This window comes from Rhineura floridana, chromosome 4, assembly GCF_030035675.1.
Source record: "Rhineura floridana isolate rRhiFlo1 chromosome 4, rRhiFlo1.hap2, whole genome shotgun sequence".
NCBI lineage: Eukaryota > Metazoa > Chordata > Lepidosauria > Squamata > Rhineuridae > Rhineura > Rhineura floridana.
This window is the reverse complement of record NC_084483.1, coordinates 196,134,404-196,151,226: the sequence shown is the minus strand read 5'-3', so window position 1 is coordinate 196,151,226 and position 16,823 is coordinate 196,134,404. Positions and strand designations below refer to the sequence as shown.

Sequence of the window (16,823 nt, the reverse complement as noted above, 5' to 3'; positions counted from 1 at the left end):
TTCCAAGTGTCCAAATTCTTTTTATTATTGGGCAGTACATTTTGGAAATAAGAAATTTCTTCCTCGGGGCAATCCTCCGTATTGGCACCCTGCAAAAATATATGTTACTGCAGTTTCCTCCTTTACTAAATGTCTTGCGTTCAAAATGCATCAGGCAATAATAAACGTTTTTTGGCACTTTAAGAACACTTTCTCTTTGCTTCATTCCTGCATTCATTGCCTCTCCCTCTTTTTTGGTTTTGTGTACAGAAACACTTTATGAAGCTAAAAAGCTCACTTACAAATTTTTCAGTGCAGGGGAAGTCAAAGAGTTTGACCAGCCCAAAGTCATCTCCAGAGACAATGTTCAAGCCAGCGTGGGTTACACAAGCACAGTTGACATCTGCTTTATCTGCATTTCGGGGCCAAATACCGATAACTTCATCTCCAAGAATGCTGCTCAAGGTAAAAGAGAAAAGGAAAAAAGATAATTTGGCCATGTATGTGTGTGAAGATAGTAGAGCTCCTTTATAGCAGGGAACATTTTGTCAAAAAAAAAAAACCTACCGAGATGTCTCAAACAAGATGCTTTTGACACAACAGAGAAGGGAGCCCAAATGAATGTCCAGCAAATTGACTTGTGGGAGGGGGTGGATTTTGTAAACCAGGTGCCACCATTCTGAGAGGGTGAATTCCCTCGAATTAGGAATTCAGGAAGCTGCCTTATACTGACTCAGATCATTGGTCCATTTAGCTCATTAATGTCCACACTGACTTCCAGCAGCTCTTTTTAATCAATCAATCAATCAATCAATTAAATGCATATCCAGCTCCTTCTCCCAGAAGGAGCCCAGTGCAGCAAAGAAAAGCACTAAAAACATATTTAAAAGATTTTAAAAACAGGGTTTGAGGCAGGGGACATGCCAGGGTTGAACCTGAGAGCTTCTGCATACAGCATAGATGCTCTCCCACTGAGCTATGGTCCTTACCCTCAGTTTTTACCCCATTTAGCACATGTCCATCTCCTTGCAAATATAAGGTTCCCATATATAAAGAGATAACAGGCCAGTCTCCATGACTTCAAAATTGGAGGGGGGGGGCTGTGGAACACTGGACAAGTTTAGGGAGATAGAAAGCAGCCTTATACCAAGTCAGACCATTGGTCCATCTAGATCAATATTGCCTACACTGACTATAGCTCTGAGCTATAGCTTTGGTCTCCTGCCACACCCATCCCTAGCCGCTCTTGTGTCTTTAGCACGGAGGAATTTAGAGCTCCAATTGCTTAGCCATTTGTGCTGCATCACCTTGTCCAGGTGGCCCAGGTGATCTTTCTGATGAGTGCCGTGTCTGTCACTTGCTTTCCCAATGGCACCTCATGGACCTGGCATTTATAAGCACCAGTTGATACCTGAAGAAGGAAAGACATCATGCTCATGACATTGACATTTGGCTCCCATTTCTAATATCTTCCCCAAAACTATCATGGCAGCTAGCAATGTCATAGGTTTATGGCTCTCCTTGCATTGGTGAGACACAGTTATGTAACATAAAAGCTTCAGGAATTTGCAGCCCAAACAATTGTATATGGTGAGTTCCATTTCTGTGTTAACAGATGCAAAAAAGGGCAACCAAAATGACTGAGGGGATGGAGCAACTCCCCAATGAGGAAAGGTTACAGCATTTGGGGCTTTTTAGTATAGAGAAAAGGCAAATAAGAGGTGACATGATAGAAATGTCTTAAAATTATGCATGGCATGGAGACCCTGAATAGAGAAAAGTTTTTATCCCTCTTGCATAACACTAGACCTCGTGGACATGCAATGAAGCTTAATGTTGGAAGATTCAGGACAGACAAAAGGAAGTACTTCTTTACTCAGCGCATAGTTAAACTATGAAATTTGCTCCCACAAGATGCAGTAATGGCCACCAGCTTGGACGGCTTTAAAAGAAGATTAGACAAATTCATGGAGGACAGGGCTATCAATGGCTACTAGCCGTGATGGCTGTGCTCTGCCACCCTAGTCAGAGGCAGCATGCTTCTGAAAACCAGTTGCCGGAAGCCTCAGGAGGGGAGAGTGTTCTTGCACTCGGGTCCTGCTTGCGGGCTTCCCCCAGGCACCTGGTTGGCCACTGTGAGAACAGGATGCTGGACTAGATGGGCCACTGGCCTGATCCAGCAGGCTCTTCTTATGTTCTTATGTTCTTCTTCATGTAGTGCATAGTTATGGAACGATGGAATCCGCTCACACAGGAGGCAGTGATGGCCACCAACCTGGATGGCTTTAAAAGAGGATTAGACAAATTCATGGAAGATAAGGCTATTAATTGCTACTAGCCACAATGGCTCTACTCTGCCTCCACAATTGGTGGCAGTATGCTCCTTATTACCACTAGCTGGAAATCACAGGAGAGCAGAGTGTTGTTGTGTTCAGATCCTGCTTGTCACCTTCCAACAGGCATCTGGTTGGCCACTATGAGAATAGGTTGTTGAACGAGATTGGCTGTTGGCCTGATCCAGCAGGCTCTTCGTATGTTCCTAATGCAGGCGCTCTCAGTCATAGATTATGATGGAACTTCTGTTTTGCCTTATCCAAGATATAACCAGGACAATGTAACTATAGCTCTTGTTGGTTTGTGCACCATGTCTAGCCAACCTGTCACATCTTCACGGAGACACATGCCACAAACAAGCAAGACGCATGCCAGCTCTAGGGAACATGCTCAGAGTCACATATATTTTATATCCATGTTTACAGCATTTGCTCTATGCCCAAAGGGTCATTTCACACATTCTTCAGACATAAACTTTCTGACGAGTTTCCAATAAATTTCTTGAAATGCCTTGTTTTCTGTGGCTTAGTTCCCAGTGAGCCAGTAAACATATCCCTGGTTATACCATTTCAGATTGTAGTTGGAGGTTTAATCTGACAGAGTGGTTCCCAATGAGAAAACATTCCTACACAGTGAAAACAGGTATGTCAGGGTGAAGGATTCTAGCCTAGCTTTCCATCTCACAAGCCAGCTTTCTATCTGCAGGGAATGTCTTTTATAGGGAAGTACATTCAGCCATGTGAACCCCATAAACAAGCTACATTGGGGCAGTCTAGACACAAGTTTACTACCTCTGTGAGAACTAGGCCTTGGACCTGTATACTGCCTCCATCTCCTTCTGTGCCCATTGTGCTTTCCCCTCTAATCCTCACTATTATGAGAATATCCCAAACATTATAAGAGCATCTATGTAAATTCATCTGTTGTTATATGCTGCCTCCTTTCCCTCTCCTCTGTCATCCATATATGTTTTTATTATTGTTGCTTTGATAGGCATTTAAATAATAATACATAAATGATATATAAATATCCTTCATAAATAAATGTATAGTCTCCCTTCACCATGCTGTGAGGGGGGGCTGCATACAGCTCAATAAATTAACCATGTAGCATCTTCCTCTCCCAAAAGTGTGTGCAAAAAAGTGATATTTTGCATCAAGGATCAATTTCATCTGGGACATCATCACCTGCCTGGAACCTTCTAGATCAGGAGGGCTGTAAATATCAATTTTCAGTTGTGGCTCCCCATCTGTGGAATGAGTTCCCCAGTGAGGTCTGCCTGGTGCCTTCACTGACATCTTTTCAGTGCCAGGTAAAGATTTACTTTTATCCTGGGCATTTGATAGACAATGTTGTTTTGTGATTAGTATGCTGCCAAAGCTTCCTATGGTTGTGTGGGTTTTTTTATTGTTTTGTTTTTATGGTATGATTTTTTTTAAAAAAATATAAGTTGTTTGGAGACCTTCAGGTAGCAATGATTAACAAGTCAAATGAATGAATGAATGAATGAATGAACATTTTAAAAAGAAAGAAAAAAAGAAAGGCAAAAGCCTACCTGAATGTATTTGCTGTCTGCTGAAAAATCCATCTGAATGACAAAGCTTGGGATATCTTTACAGTAGCCGATCCGATTCAAGGTCGTGCCTTGGGTGAGGTCGTAGAAGTCGACAGTATGTTCTTGTGAGCCCACTGCCAAAAATCGGTTATCAGGGCTGATTCTAGAGAAGCAGAACGTGAAGACTGAGTAATACTTTGTTAAGACAATACTGGGATGTGAATCATGACATGTAAGGGGTGTTTTTCATTTGGGAAAGATTGAATATGATGCTTAGCAAATGATACTTCAGAATGCCTTTCATTCTGGAGCAATTACTTGTGATGAGTGGCACTAATGTAGTTTAAAAAGCCATTTCTAAATAAGATGTATGTTCTAGTCAAAACAGAGCTTTCATTTGTTTCACAGTAGCGGGGAGGAGGAAGCTAAAACTTCTGTAACCCTTGAAGCTATTTATTCAGCCCAATGTACTTTGTTACCCTACTTGATCTTTCAAGATTCTCCTATAGCTTTGAGATCTGCTTAAAAGAAGAATGAGAGAAAGTTTTTGTCAACTGTCCAAAGAGTCTCCCCTATTTAGCAGCTGACATATGACCTTGCATTACCCTCTCTTCAATTTTCTCTGTGGTCCTGGAACCTCCATTGCCAAGACCAGATTATCGAGTGATATGGAGTTTTGATCTAATTAACTTTCTCTTGGAAATGACTTTGCTCACTGATTACAATTTTTGGTCAAGGGGAGCTCTTATTTCATACTCACAGGATGAACCTGCCCACCTGCTGAAGCCATCTTTAAGAGCCCTAATTTGGACTGCATTGATTCACAAAGTGAGGACATCGATTGCAAGCTGCAGGGCTTTCTTGGTGGTGGCATAATTATAAAATAATATTGCTTAAAAAGTGTGGTTATGTGCCTCCCCTCCTGGGTTTCCTATGCTTGTGTAAGGCCTAAGTGATCAGACTTATTGAAGTCAACTGTTTATTGTCATTTGGCTCATGAGAAATGAGAATGACCATGGCTGTTTTATTAGCTTCGTTATTTCTTGACGTTTGGTGAATGCATTACCCTCCAGATGGTGTGGATGAGAGCTTCCATTATCCCTGACCATTGGCCATGCTGGTTGGGACTGGTGGGAGTTTAGACCACAACGTTTGGAGGCCACCATGTTGCTTAGTGAGAACTGACACCTCAAGTGCAATGCTTTTCAACAGAGTCTGTCCACTCATTCAGCTGCAAGCCACTGGCAGTCACCACATGGCACGAAAGCAAATGGTGCATGAGCACTTTTGCCAATGTTGGCCACTCTCAACATAGCCTTCCATTCTCCTGCCCTAGCCAAAGTACCTGATGTCCTGGATGGCAGACTTCCGGTCCCTTTTTTTGCCCCAGACTTTAAGACTGTTTACAAGCAAAATGATGAATTCTCCATTCTTCATGCCAATGGCAACCATCTCACCATCGGGGCTGTAGGTGGCACACCTAGCAGCATGGCCCAGATTCACTTTATTCAGAAGTTTCTGTACAACAGAATTGATGACGCTTTACTTCAGTACATGACTTACAATTCATACTGTTCCATAAAAAAAACTTCTCTCCCATCTAGCTACACAAGCACAGGCAGCACCGATCAGATAATCAACAAAAGCAACCATCAGCTTTCTTTTGCCGGCATGAATGCAGATGTGTGTGGGCGGAATCCCCCTTTCCCTGCCCCAAATAGCTGAACACTGCTGACACCAGCTTTATGACTGGGGCTGCGTAACCAGTCTCAGCTGCTGAATCAGGATAGGAACTATGTACATGGCATCCGTTTGTGCATACAGTTCTTCATGTACCTAGGGATACATGCAGGTATGGCCTTTAGCTGGATTGGGGTGGTATTTATTCAGATATCATAAAAACATAAGAGACAGCCCTGCTGGAGCAAACCAAAGGCCCATCTGGTCCAGCATCCTGCTCTCACAGTAGCCAACTAGATGCCAATGGGCAGCCCGTAAGAAAGACAGGACCACAATAGCACTCTCTCCACTAGGGAATCCCAGAAATAGGCATTCAGAAGCATACCACCTCCAACACTGGAGGTAGCACAGCAGCCATTGTTAGCCTTATTCTCCGGGAATTTGTTTAATCCCCTTTTAAACCCATGCACGTTGGAGCCCATAACTACATCTTGTGGTAGCAAATTCCATAGTTTGACTATGTGATGTGTAAAGAAGTACCTCCTTTCACACAGGATCTGTCTGGTAGCTTGATTAAAGCAACGTATTTGCAAGAACAGCAGACCAAATTCCCTTGATATATAGCTCTAAATTTCATGTGGTTGGCAGTAGAACTAGTCTAAAAATGTTTTAATGTTCTTTGTTAATATAAACAGCAATTCAATAATCTGAAATGATTTACAATTTGTGTGAAATGTCCTTAAAAATGTTGACTATGTAATAATTATTAGCTGCAATAACTGGAGGTTTTTTGAGGGACGTGGGTTTCAAGCCACTGGGCATGGTCCAGCCAAAGTTAAGTGGAATCCAATTAGACAGGCTTGTACTCTTAATACCTCATCAGTAAAATGGGGATAATTTTAACCTTCTACAGAGGATTGTTGTCAGGGCAAACACAAAAGAATATAAAGCAGTTTGGAAATGAAAAGTGCAATAACAAATTCTAAGTTCCTCCAGCAGAAGTGGCTGTTGCCTGTAATTCTCCTAAGGGCACTTCAGTTCAAGCATCTCTTACTTTGTCGCAAAGGTCCCAGATCCTTGCAGTTCCATCATTACTAGCAGAGATGAAGATGTCCTTGGAGGGGTGAGTAGCCAAGCCCCAAATCTCTCCTTCCATGTGGCTGTCAATCAGCAGGTTAGAAGCACCATTTTTTTCTCCAACTTCAAGAATTTCTCCATCTTTGGTCCCCACTAAAATTTTACCCTATTGATATTTCAAGCAAGGTCAAAATCAGTGTTTTAAAAAACAAACATAGTATTTCAAAACACCACACACCAGTAGCCAAAGCTATGTTAAATTCCTTTTATACCAGTTTAACTGTCATGGCTTCTCTCAAAGAAGTACTATCTCAGTACTACAGTTCCCAGAGAAAGAGAATTGCTGTGAACTGGTTTAAGTCTGTGCTGTAGACATTCCCTAAGATTTCTGAATTAATGTGGGATGTAAGAGACAGTGATCAGACACTGCAATTGCTTCCTCTTCTGTCACTCCCCCTTCCCTCAGGACAATGCAAACAATCCACAGAAAGTTAGGCACATCTAAGTTCCTACTTAATATTTAACAGTGCATTCAATTCCCATTGGTTTCAATAGCAGACAGGTACAACCCAATTCAACCCCAAGGTGTCATCACACAGGCATGGGAAATATTTATTTTATTGAATTTAAATATGTATATATATATATGTATATATATTATTACATTGATATCCTGCCTTTCCTCCCAGACAGTATAGCCATGTCATCCCTCTTCAGCATGATCTTTACCATTCAGGAGCAACAGAGGCAAGGTGGAATGGGATGGAGCCATATCAGAGTAGTAGCCACACTGTTCCTACAAGAAGCACCCCTTCATCAGCAGTCTTTGACAGGATACACATGGCCATTTACCATGAGGTGATGACATGCATTTGAGGCAATGGTAGCTCAATGTAACTCACTATGTGGCTGGACACTGCAAGCATCCACTCACTATGAGATTGCATTAGTTCTTTTAAGTTTACAAGTGAATCCACCAGTTGGTAAATGGTCATGTGCATTTACTCCTTGAATCCTCATGTAAGGAAGGACAAATGTGCCCATTTGTCCGCATTTCCACATCAGTTTGCTGATTTTAAAAAAAAGTCCACACAAAAATTCATACACATTTTCATGCACATTTCTGATAATATATGTTGTCAGATATAAAATTGCATGCAATTTTGCAAAAAACAAATACACATTTTTTGTGTGCATGTTCCCCTAATATACACATTCTGGTTGAAGAACTACACCACAAAATTTGGAGAAGTGCAAATTTCAAAGGACAGATGAATTTCAGTTCATATATTGTCTGGGAAACACAAATTAGGTATGTTCACATGAAAATGTGGGCTGAAAGAATTTTCCCTCTGATCTCTAATCCTCAGATGTCCTGTCTTTGCTCTATGTTTATCACACTGAGACATTCTAGTACTGAAATTATCATGGGGCATATCTGTAATAGACAGACTACATGGACAAACTCAGATTATTGTAAAGACATGATTGTCTTATTGGCATTCATGACCATCTGCCTCAGACATCTACCTGCCTCTGCCTCCTCCCCCATATACTGGACCTCTCTTTAAGTGATGTTCCCCTATTCAGTCTCTTTTGCTTTGCTTAGCACAACATTAACAAGAGCCTCTTGTGAGGAGTGCAATAGGCAATACATTCTGTGTATCTCACGTACTTTCCCTCGACACACTGAACGCACACACTCCACAGTCTGCCCTGTCTCAAGCTGAAATGCTCGGCAGCGCTTCATCTCCTGGTCCCACAGTTTCACGGCACCTCCTTCTTTTGTTCTGGGGGAAAAAAAGCATGCAGGAGGTCATTTAGGACAGTTTACATGTTCCCTTTACAGGTTGTCTGTGTCTTTCCGGTAAAGTCTGCAGGGCATCTGCATGTCTGAAAGCACATAATAAACAAGTCCCCATCTCCACATTGGGTGTATGATAACCATATATTTTCAAATGCACAAATGGTCTTTAACCACTGCACAAAATGCAGATGACCTATGGCAAAATGCCTTTTGGTGTAACATGTAAAGTTGCCCTTCTTTAATGGGAGTTATCAGACATACAGCCCTTAGGAACAATACTTCCAAGAGTGCATTTATTTTTACAAGTTTCATTAAAAGTTCTGTAATATTCCTTTTGCACTCCTCATTTCCACAAGTGGTAATATGTTCCAGGGAAAACATTCAACAGAATTGGCTTTCTTTGGATGAGAGAGTGCACTGGAGGCTTATGGACAAATGGACAAGCAGAAGTTGGTGGAGGAAGTAGCATACATACTCCTATCAGACAGCAAATCTGCAGAGAGAGGGGGGGGAGAGAGGGAGGGGGAGGGAGAGAGAGAGAGGGGGGAGAGGGAGGGGGAGGGAGAGAGAGAGGGGGGGAGAGGGAGGGGGAGGGGGGGAGAGGGAGGGGGAGGGAGAGGGGGGAGAGGGAGGGGGAGGGAGAGGGGGGGAGGGAGAGAGAGAGGGGGGAGAGGGGGGGGAGAGGGGGGAGGGAGAGAGAGACCCTGTACCCAAAGAGCTTCCATTGTTAGAGCTCTTGGTCTGGATGGTTCTCAGTTTTCTGGAACATTTTCTTGAACCTTTGGAATGTGAGACCCATCAGAATTCAGGGGAGGAGCAGAGAGACAGCCAGAAGAATTTAGCTATTTGAATTTGGACACTGAGCAAGCTAGCAATCTGACAGTTAGCCAGAACTGTAGTGCAGTAATGTGGAGCTGCAACGTTTGCTCTTGCAGAATCTGATGCATGACTAGTGGTTGTGCTGTCTACTTTAGATATGTTTTCCCCCAAAGTGCTCTCCTTACATATTTGAAAATAAAATTATATTACAAAGATACCACTGCATATTTCTCTCTCTCTCATCCAATGGAACTAAAACTTGTAGTACTGTACCTGGACCGCTCAGGAAAGCGGGAAGCACACATGTCTCCCCCCCCCCATTCAGCCTATTATAAACCCCTATACTCGTTAAATTCCCATACTCCTTCCAATGGTTTGAATTTCTCTCTGAAGTAGCAAGGCTTTGTGGGCAATTGCAAACAGAAACAAGTTACAGCTTCTTACGGTCTCTCCTTCCCTCCAGTAACAATGAGTCCATCACGAAGAGTTGTGTACATTGTGAAGACAGGGCCGGTGTGAGCTTTTGCCACCAGTCTAATTAGAAAGTGATCCTTCCAGACATAAACATCTCCATTGATGGCACCAGTGAAAGTAAGATTGTTCTGAAAGAAACAATAATGATCTGCCTTGTAAATGCCATTAATTAAACTACTCTTTTCTTCTTGGCATAATTAACTGCCTTGTAGACCAGAGATGGCCAGCTTCTTTGGACCAGTGTATCTTGGCACCTACAGTGACCATGAATGGTCAGATGCTGTTCTGAAGTTGGTGCATTCTAGCAGGAAGTCTTATACCATTACATATCAATACATATATTGACATATTACACTAAATGTTAACTGTATGCAAAAAATAACAAGAGATTTAATATAGTATAGATTGGTCTACTTCTTATAACCTGAAAATGTTTTACTGTTTGATTTTTTTTTCATTAATTTTTATTCAAATTTTCAAAGACAAAAAACAAAACAAAACAAAAACAATCAAACAACAAAATAAAGTGTTGACTTCCGATTTGTCACAGATCAATTATAAGTCTACAATATATAACAATCCTATCTCTAAAATTATATTATAGAATCACTTTCCTCCAGTAGTTATCTTAATTAATCATCAAATCTCATAAACATTATTTTATTCTTTCTACAAAAAGTCAAAGAGAGGTTTCAATTCCTTGAGAGATATATCTTTCAATTTTTCTCCAAATAAACATGTCGCTTAATCCATCTGATTCAAATCTGTTAGGCCCAATAATTTCAATAGCCATTCTTCCATTATCTATATTAATTCCATCTTCCATCTTCAATAATCCTGTTAAGTCCAGTAATTTCAGTAGCCATTCTTCCATTATCAGTATCCCATAATAATCTTGTTGTCATAACCATAGTCCACGCAAACATATCAATTAATCCATCTCGTCAAATCTTTTAAGTCCAATAATTTCCATAACCATTCTTCCATTTTCAATATTAATTCCATCTTCCATCTTCAATAGTCCTGTTAAATCCAGTGGTTTCAGTATCCATTCATCCATTATCAGTATCTTATGATGATCTTGCTGTCATAGCCATAGTCATATAACAAGAGTCTGATGGGAATTTCCCCCATCACAAATATGTCCTTGCCATCAATTCTGAATATATTACTGAAATATTGTTGTAAAGCCACATCTCTGTTCTGGGTACATCTCTGCTCTGTCACATATTTGTAGTTAATTCCATAGATTTTTTCTATGACAAGCCCCATCACATCATTCCAGTCAAGAATTCTGAATATGTTACTGAAATATTGCTGCAAAGTCATATCTCTGTTCTTCTTTTTTACAAAATGCACTGGTTCATCTCTTAAGAGTTTCTCCACTGTCACATATCTGTAGCCAACTCCATAGATTTTTTCAATGTCAAACTCCATCACATCATTCCAGTCCAGAAAATTATCCAAGGCATTGGTAACTTTACCACCAAAATCTTCATTAATTTCTTCAGAGACAACTTTGAATTCCAAACAGTAAACTTTATTTCTAAGATCCATAAACTCCAAATCTTTTTCCAATTTCACAGTTGTTCCAATCTCCAGGGCTTGTGGCTTCCCTTTAATTTTTCTTTTTTCATCTCTAATCCCATCAAACACCTCTTTTACAGAATCCCCTATTTCTTTAAGCTCCTGTGTCATTTTGTTAAATTCAATTTTCATCTCCTGTCTGCCCTGTCTCAGGGTTTGTTTTGTTGTCTCAATCTCATCCATTATTTTCTGAAACATAATTTCTTCCATGGTCTCAATCACTTTCCTGGCTGCCATTCTTAAAACCACAGAAACAAAAATTATTTCAGCCACAATTGGGTTAATATTCCAGGCTGCTGATATCAGTGTAGACAGTACAGCCTGCCTTATCTCTATGTGTTCAGGAATACAAAACAAATTTAGTTCCCAACATCAAGACAATTAGTGGCGTCGTGAACAAGCAGATTCGTCAAAATGAAATAGACCAAAAAAAGTTTTTTCCCCCTCCTCAAAATAGAAATCCCTCTTCCGTTGGTATCTTTAGAATGCACCTCCAGAACAGCTTTTTGCAATAAAAGCAAAGATAAGCTTTTTTGATTTCTTTCCTCCTTAATTTCGTAAGTGAACGAGAAAAGCCATAACTCACCTAGGAATTCTTCACAGCTGATTCATTGACAAATCTCTTTTTTAACTGCACCAATTTAAACCAAGTGAAAAAAGAAAATAGAAAGAAGGATGCTTATTTGCCTGTTATAATCCATTTTTTCTTTGAAGAAAAGATAAACGTATCGCTATAATCAGCTAGAGCTTGATGAAAGTCCGTCCGACATTGCAGTTTGAACCTTTTCTCATAAATAAATGAAATCCAGTCCTCCCCACAAAAACAGGCTTTGTGGTTAATCTCACATTTCTCCCTGACCGGGAGAAAATCTTTACCAGTCAAAAAAAGACGTTCTGACTGATTTTGAAGCTGAAAAAGCTTCCTCTGAGACAAGAGCTCGGTTCAGAGGCAGCACAGGCAGAGCAACCCTTCCCGGAAGTCCACTGTTTGATTTTTTTTTAAGTACATTTTGATCAAAATTTGGTAGAATCTTCAGAGGCCAGAAAAAATAGATGAGGGTTTAATTTGGTGTATGGGTGGGCAACTGCTATTCCATCTGCCACTGTAGCACTGTTTTTCTACAATTTTTTGCTTTTTGCTTTAATCTGTTGTCTCATCTTTACTTACTCCTTTTTTCTTATGCTGCTATCATTCATTCATTCATTCAAGATTCTTACATCCTTCCCTTCCTCTAATCTGGAGCTGAGGGCAGCTAAAAACCATCAGATAAACAATAATACAAAACAATGTATTGTTTAAGCCACAAAGTCAGAAAAGCAATTATTCAGGGGTGAAAAATATCTTGCTCTACATAAGGCCTTACATGAGCAACCACATAGTTCTCTTTCTTCCATTCCCACTTCTGGGCTGAGTTGTTCTGTTTAATTGATTTAAGATTCAGCAAGGTTTCCTTTGCGGAGTGGGTCTACTATACAACAGACAGACTGGGACTATTGGCAATAACCTCATACAGCTGTACTAAGGTAAATCATATTTTAGGGGTTGGATTCAAAGAACTGCAAGTGAAAGCAAAGCAGCCATTTGCACTGGTTTGTAAATGCTTATGCAAGAGCTTACAGCGCTATGAGGAGGAGGCTCTATGGAAATTCTCGTGCTTGTTCAAGAGCTTGTGCAATAGGAAGAGCAGTTTTAAATTTAGTTTTGCTTTCCTCGAGTGCAACACTCAAGTGCAAGGAATCTTCCATGAGCTTTGGAGCCAATCTAACTCTATACTCCAAAAGTGCAATGCATTGGCTGCTACTTGCAGAGACAGAAAAGTGCACAATAAAGGGTAATCCTTCATGTCACGTGGGAGGACTCGTCATGGGGATGCTGATTTTGGCAGCAACTGCATTTTGTACATAACATGTGATTTCCCTCTCAGTTAGAGTCACGCTGGATATCTGATTCCAGTATGCCTAATTTTACAACCTTGTCAAATGGGTGGGGAATATTGGAAGCAGTTTGGATGGACATAGGATGAGCATAGGGGTTCCTAATTACCAGAGGCCACAGAAATGAATAAGCAATTTAAGTCATTTAGACAGAAATGAACTGTTTTGCAGCACAGTTCAGTGTAGGGTTACTTGGAAGGAAGGAAGCCTCTTGGTTACTTGGAAGGAAGGAAGCCTCTTGGAAGGAAGGAAGCCTTACTCCCTAATAAGTATGTTTCAGATTCTAGCCTTAATCATGAAAAAATATTCGCCACCTTGAAATCCCATAAGTTACAATAAGAACTCACAGCTCCAAAGGCCACAGAAAGCATGGTCTGCATTTTGGCATCTTCCAACGAACCAATGACTCCCTTTTTATACAGCAAAGCGCTTCCAGCCAGAGTCCAGAATTTCATGTGTTTTACTCCAACGGATACAAACTGGGTGTCTGAATCTGGACGGAACTCTACAACAAAGATCCTTTCTAGGTGGCCTCCTCGACTTGCTATTTTAGCTCCTGCGGAAATAATGGGAGGGATCCATAAACACAAGCTGATCATCAATGTTTTTTAAAAGTACTACACACACTTTAAATACTTAACTACAGGCAAAAGCGGGGCAGAAAAAAGTGTACATACACCATGAGCAACAATGTTCCTAACACACCACCTTCAACACTCGGGGAAGGGGATGACACCCCTATTGTCTGTCTCCAGCTACAAAGACAAGGAAGAAGTTTGGCTAGGGCCAGCTGCTCCTGCCCTCCCACAACTTTCTCCCTTAGCATCCATTCCACCTGGCTTCATCAGAGGGACAGGTGAGATAGAAAAGCCTCTTCCCACTGCCTGGTTGAGGCCAACAACCACTTCGCTTCTACCAGAACTGTCTTTGTTCGTAGCCACTCTGGCTCATTATTATAATAAATCATGTGACCTTAATTGGTACCAGAGTTTTCCTCTTCTCTCTATATCATCTCTGTTAGATTATTTAGTTTAGTTTATTATTTTCATTCCCTGTTTAAAAGCAACCAACACAGTTTGTACAATGAAAGAAATCAAATACAAAGTCACATAGTGTAAGAACAATTAAAATGGCAGCATGAAAATGTTAAAGGCAGCAGTATAAAAATTAAAGATCATGGAAATATTTAAGAGTGGCAGACTAAACATAATCAATAAGAGCAACAGATCAAACAAGTAAGGCTGGATGAAATGTAAACATTTTCACACACAGTCTAAAAATGGCCAGACAGGAAGCCTGGTGAATCAACACCTATTATATCCTATTATCCTAGTATCCTATTATCCAGGCATCACCACCAGGAAGGCCCTATCTCTTGTACCTACCCATCTAACCACATTCAGAAGCAAAACAGAGAGCAGGGCCTCTGATGCTGAACTTAATATGGATTGCATGGTATTATTCAAAAAGCAAAGTGTCTTGATCGCACTGGCATAAAGGAGTTATATAAATGTAATAGATTTTTAAAAAATAGAATGCCAAGATGAAGGGTGATAGAATTGGCTCCACAACATCAGATTGCAGGTAGGGTATTATGACACATGTATGATACATGTTTAATGCTTCCCTACTTTAAACATTTCCTGCAAATAAAACATCAGCATGGCAGGTCAAGAGCTACATTTGGACCATTGTTTAAAAGGTAAATCAGTTGCTATCACCGGTATTGTTTGAAACAGAAACATCATTCTGGGCAATACATTCATTTTTATCACCGAGATTCTTCCCAATAATGACAACTGTAATTTCTCCCATCGCATCATATCCTTCTTAATTTCTGCCCATATCTTGACATAATTATTTTGGAATAACATACAATTCATATTTGTAATAATAACACCCAAGTATTTCACCTTTTTCTCCACTTTAAAACCAGTTTTTTCCATTAAAATTATTTGGTCTTGCAAGTCCATATTTTTTGTCAACATCTTTGTTTTTAAGTTATTAATCTTAAAGCCTGCTAATACCCCAAAAACCTTTAATTTTTCCATTAACACCTCTAGACCCTCCAGAGGGTTTTCCAAAGTTATCACCAAATCATCAGCAAATGCTCTCAATTTGTAAGTTTCTTTTTTAATCTTTACTCCCGAGATTCTCTCATCTTGTCTTACATCCCTAATCAACACCTCAAGAACCAATATAAACAAAAGTGGAGATAACGGACATCCTTGTCTCGTTCCCTTCCATATTTCACAGGACTTTGTTAATTCACCATTGACAATTATTTGTGCCTTCTGTGATGTGTAAATCGATCTAATCCATTTGATAAAATTATCTCCCACATTCATCTTTTCCAAGACTTTAAACATAAAGTTCCAATTCAAATTATCAAAAGCCTTCTCGGCATCCAAAAAGATCAATGCTGCTTGCTTATTATTATGTTGTTCCAAATACTCCAGAACATCCAACACACTTCTAATGTTATCTCGCAGTTGCCTTTTAGGTAAAAAACCACATTGGTCTTCATGAATAACTTTCCGCAAAATTACTTTCATTCTTTCGGCTAAAATTTATTTATTTATTTATTTATTTATTATTAAATTTGTTAGTCGCCCATCTGGCTGGTTGTCCAGCCACTCTGGGCGATGTACAAGATAAAACAGTATATCAAACAATTAAAATTTAAAAACAGTAGAAAACTAGCCCATCTCAAACGCCCGCCTAAAACGCCAAGTCTTCAGGGTCCTGCGGAAGCTCATTATAGATGGGGCATGGCGTAGGTCACTAGGAAGAGAGTTCCAAAATCATTGTGAATAACTTGTAATCATTATTTAATAAAGATATTGGTCTATAATTTTCTAAATTTGTATGGCAAGGGAAAAACCAAGAATTAAATTTAAATTATTACAAGATGCAAAAGAAAGAGGGGGATTGGGACTGCTGAACCTAAAATTGTATTTTGCTGCTTGTTGTTTAGTTTGGGTGAAGGAATGGATATTGTTGAGAAATAAAAGTTTATTAGATCCAGAAGGCCATGATTTGAGGTTTGGATGCCATGTTTATTTGTGGTACGATAAAGTTAAAGTTAACGTAGAATTTAAAAATCATTTCATAAGACGTGCCCTGTTGAGAATATGGTATAAATACAAACCAAGGTTATGTACTAAAATTCCATTATGGATATCGGCACAGGAAGCCTTCTACAGAAAAGAAACTTTAGGAAAGGAAAGATGGTTAACTTATCAAGATTTTTTGGCAAATGAACAAAGAGAATATAAAGTCAAATCGAGGGAACAACTGGCAGTAGAGGGTTATAGTTTTTATTGGTTTTCTTACCTACAGTTGATAGAAAGATTTAAAATGGACAAAAGAACTTTTGACTTTGAACAAAATAAATCGGAATTTGAAAAGTGTTTGTGTACAAATGATGAACATATAATTGCTAAAATGTATAAACTATTGCTAAAAATTGAAATGGAAGGAGAACAAGTTAAAGATTGCATGGTGAAATGGGCTAAGAACTTTGGATATAACATACAAATGGATCAATGGGAAAACATGTGGTCGAAAGGGTTG

The 16,823-nt window shown here is 39.8% G+C and overlaps 1 protein-coding gene across 7 annotated transcripts in view; it reads right to left on the bottom strand.

The window, feature by feature from the left end:
• The window catches only part of EML6 (EMAP like 6), a 227,115-nt gene that overhangs the window by 5,849 nt on the left and 204,443 nt on the right, over window positions 1-16,823 (bottom strand). For all 7 annotated transcript variants that reach the window (XM_061625728.1, XM_061625730.1, XM_061625726.1 and 4 more), the window contains 8 exons: window positions 13,595-13,803; window positions 9,696-9,853; window positions 8,301-8,415; window positions 6,603-6,791; window positions 5,214-5,386; window positions 3,869-4,031; window positions 1,287-1,390; window positions 282-435 (listed from right to left, as the gene is read on the bottom strand). In XM_061625728.1, coding sequence (XP_061481712.1) covers window positions 282-435; window positions 1,287-1,390; window positions 3,869-4,031; window positions 5,214-5,386; window positions 6,603-6,791; window positions 8,301-8,415; window positions 9,696-9,853; window positions 13,595-13,803 — 1,265 coding nt within the window. The remainder of the gene's footprint in view (window positions 1-281; window positions 436-1,286; window positions 1,391-3,868; window positions 4,032-5,213; window positions 5,387-6,602; window positions 6,792-8,300; window positions 8,416-9,695; window positions 9,854-13,594; window positions 13,804-16,823) is intronic.